We start from the raw sequence: 2,070 nt of genomic DNA, 5'->3' as shown, positions 1-2,070 counted from the left end.
GCTGCTGTACATTGCAGCCTGGGAAGAACCACTTTGCCCCCGACTTGAAATTCCCAATCCCCAAATCAGAGACTCACTCGCACATTTCACCTCCTGAGACCCTGTAATCACTTTCTTTGCTGCCTCCATCCACACTGGACATCTTCACCGAATCAGCTGGTTTTAGGTGTTAGAGGAAGTGTAGGTGTGCTGGCCCCTGGGTGCCAAAGATCTGGAATATAACTCCTTTTGGGGAACAGCTGTGTCCTGTAGCTCCAGAAGTGGGCCAGCTCGGCTCTTCAGAGACAGAAGACAAGACTCTAGTTTGCAAGAATGTGAAGAAAAGCTTTATTTGATTTCTGAGCACAGCACAGTGCTTAGAGAAGGTTGAGGGAAGAAGTGTCATGATGAAAAGAGAAGGAATATGCTTTTCATGGTCTACATATCCAGAGCGCATAAGCTGGAATCTTCTTTTGCTTTGCTATGAGAGGTTTGGCCTATGTCTAAACCATGCAGCAATCTTAACGGGGAGACTGCTGGACCTGCTCACGAGAAGAAATCACCTTCCCATCCTGGACTTCCTCAACGATCGTGCGGATTTGACGCGTAGTTACAGGTACTACAGTGGGGAAAGAAGGAACCATTATTTAGAGAAAAGGAAGGAGAAAGTGCCTTAATGGTATTTCTCTGCTGGATTTGTTGTTAACAGCAACTGCCTTAGAAACCCAGTATAACTACAGAGTTTCTATACCTAAATACTTTATTATCATTTCAGTCTGCACAGATAATCTTCTCAAACATGCTTTGGTATATCAGAAGAATAATTTCTGTTGATTCACATTTTGAACATGTGATAGAACAGTAATTTTAGTAAAATGGTAAATAAGAATCTGTGATAAGAAGGTGACTAAGGATGTAACAAAGCTATGTGTGATTAGTGCTTCAGCCAAGACATGTTCTTACCTTCTCTCATATGGGAAGTCATGCTGCAAGAGGAGAAAAATGAAAGAATGGTCAAAAAGGGCAAAAAAGTGAGTGGTTTTTAAGAAGAAATCATTATTTAAGACCTCATCTTTTCTTATAGTACCAGTATATGTTTAAAATGCTTTCCTGAAACTACTTAGTGTCAAGATTTAAAGGAAGAAGAACGTTAAGATATTTGTGTACAAAGGGGATTCAGGCACATTCGTGACAAAGGCAGCACATATCCCAGCTGCCGTGAGCATTAGTGGTACCTGCTTCTTTCCCAGGATTGCACAGACACTGGCAGGATGGGAAGAGGATCCCCAGCATGCTGGAAGCTGCAGTGCTGTGCTGCTCACTGGGCTGAACTAGACTAGCAGGAGCAAAAGGGGAGACCCTGTTGCGTGCAGTGGGTCAGGAGGGGCAGTAAACTGACGTCTCCGTGACTCTAACCAATCACTCATCCAAGAAAATGGCTCAAGGGGTCCTCCCGGGAACAGGTTGTTCGTCATTTCTTTCCTTGACTATTACCTGTCTGCTCCCCACCCCTGTGTCTCGAGCAAAGCCCTTGTACGTACTGGGCATCCTCGCCCTCCAGGAGACGGCGGTACGTGGCGATCTCCTGCTCCAGGCGGGTCTTGACGTCCAGCAGGTTCCTGTAGTCGTGGTTCTGGCGCTCCATGTCGCACCGCAGCTCGGCCAGCTGCTCCTCCACGCTGGTGATGAGGACCTGGAGCTGGGCCAGCTGGGTGCCGTAGCGGGCTTCCGTGTCAGCCAGGGAGCTTTCCAGCGCCGCTTTCTGCGTGCGGAGCAGAGGGACGGTCTCAGAGAGGGACAGAGGGTGGGAGTGAGAGGGCCACCCATGTTTTCCCTTGCCCACAGTCCCACGTGAGTCCCACCCTGCAGCTGGAGCGGGGCACTCGTACCGTGCTGAACTGGGACTGCAGGTCTATCTCCAGGCTCTGGATGGTGCGTCGCAGTTCGGTGATCTCCGTCTTGCCGCTCTGAAGCTGCTCCGTGTTGATGGCCACCTCCCGGTTGAGCTCTTCCGTCTGCAGCGAGACAAAACCATAGCGTTAGAGGAGAGGCAAGCAGGCAAAGCCTTGAGTGCAGCACGCCCTGCTCTGC

At 49.3% G+C, this 2,070-nt stretch overlaps 1 protein-coding gene across 1 annotated transcript in view; it reads right to left on the bottom strand.

The window, feature by feature from the left end:
• Positions 1–500: 500 nt before the first annotated feature.
• LOC112968715 (keratin, type I cytoskeletal 14-like) overlaps positions 501–2,070 on the bottom strand; it is a 5,021-nt gene continuing 3,451 nt past the window's right edge. The window contains 5 exon segments of the mRNA XM_026071209.1: positions 501–598; positions 943–965; positions 1,521–1,741; positions 1,869–2,006; positions 2,008–2,044. Of these exon segments, the coding sequence (XP_025926994.1) occupies positions 501–598; positions 943–965; positions 1,521–1,741; positions 1,869–2,006; positions 2,008–2,044 (517 nt within the window).

The sequence above is a fragment of the Apteryx rowi genome, unplaced genomic scaffold, assembly GCF_003343035.1.
Source record: "Apteryx rowi isolate R43461 unplaced genomic scaffold, aptRow1 scaffold_323, whole genome shotgun sequence".
Lineage (NCBI taxonomy): Eukaryota > Metazoa > Chordata > Aves > Apterygiformes > Apterygidae > Apteryx > Apteryx rowi.
Note: the sequence above shows the minus strand (reverse complement) of the source record. Positions and strands in the feature narration are given on the sequence as shown.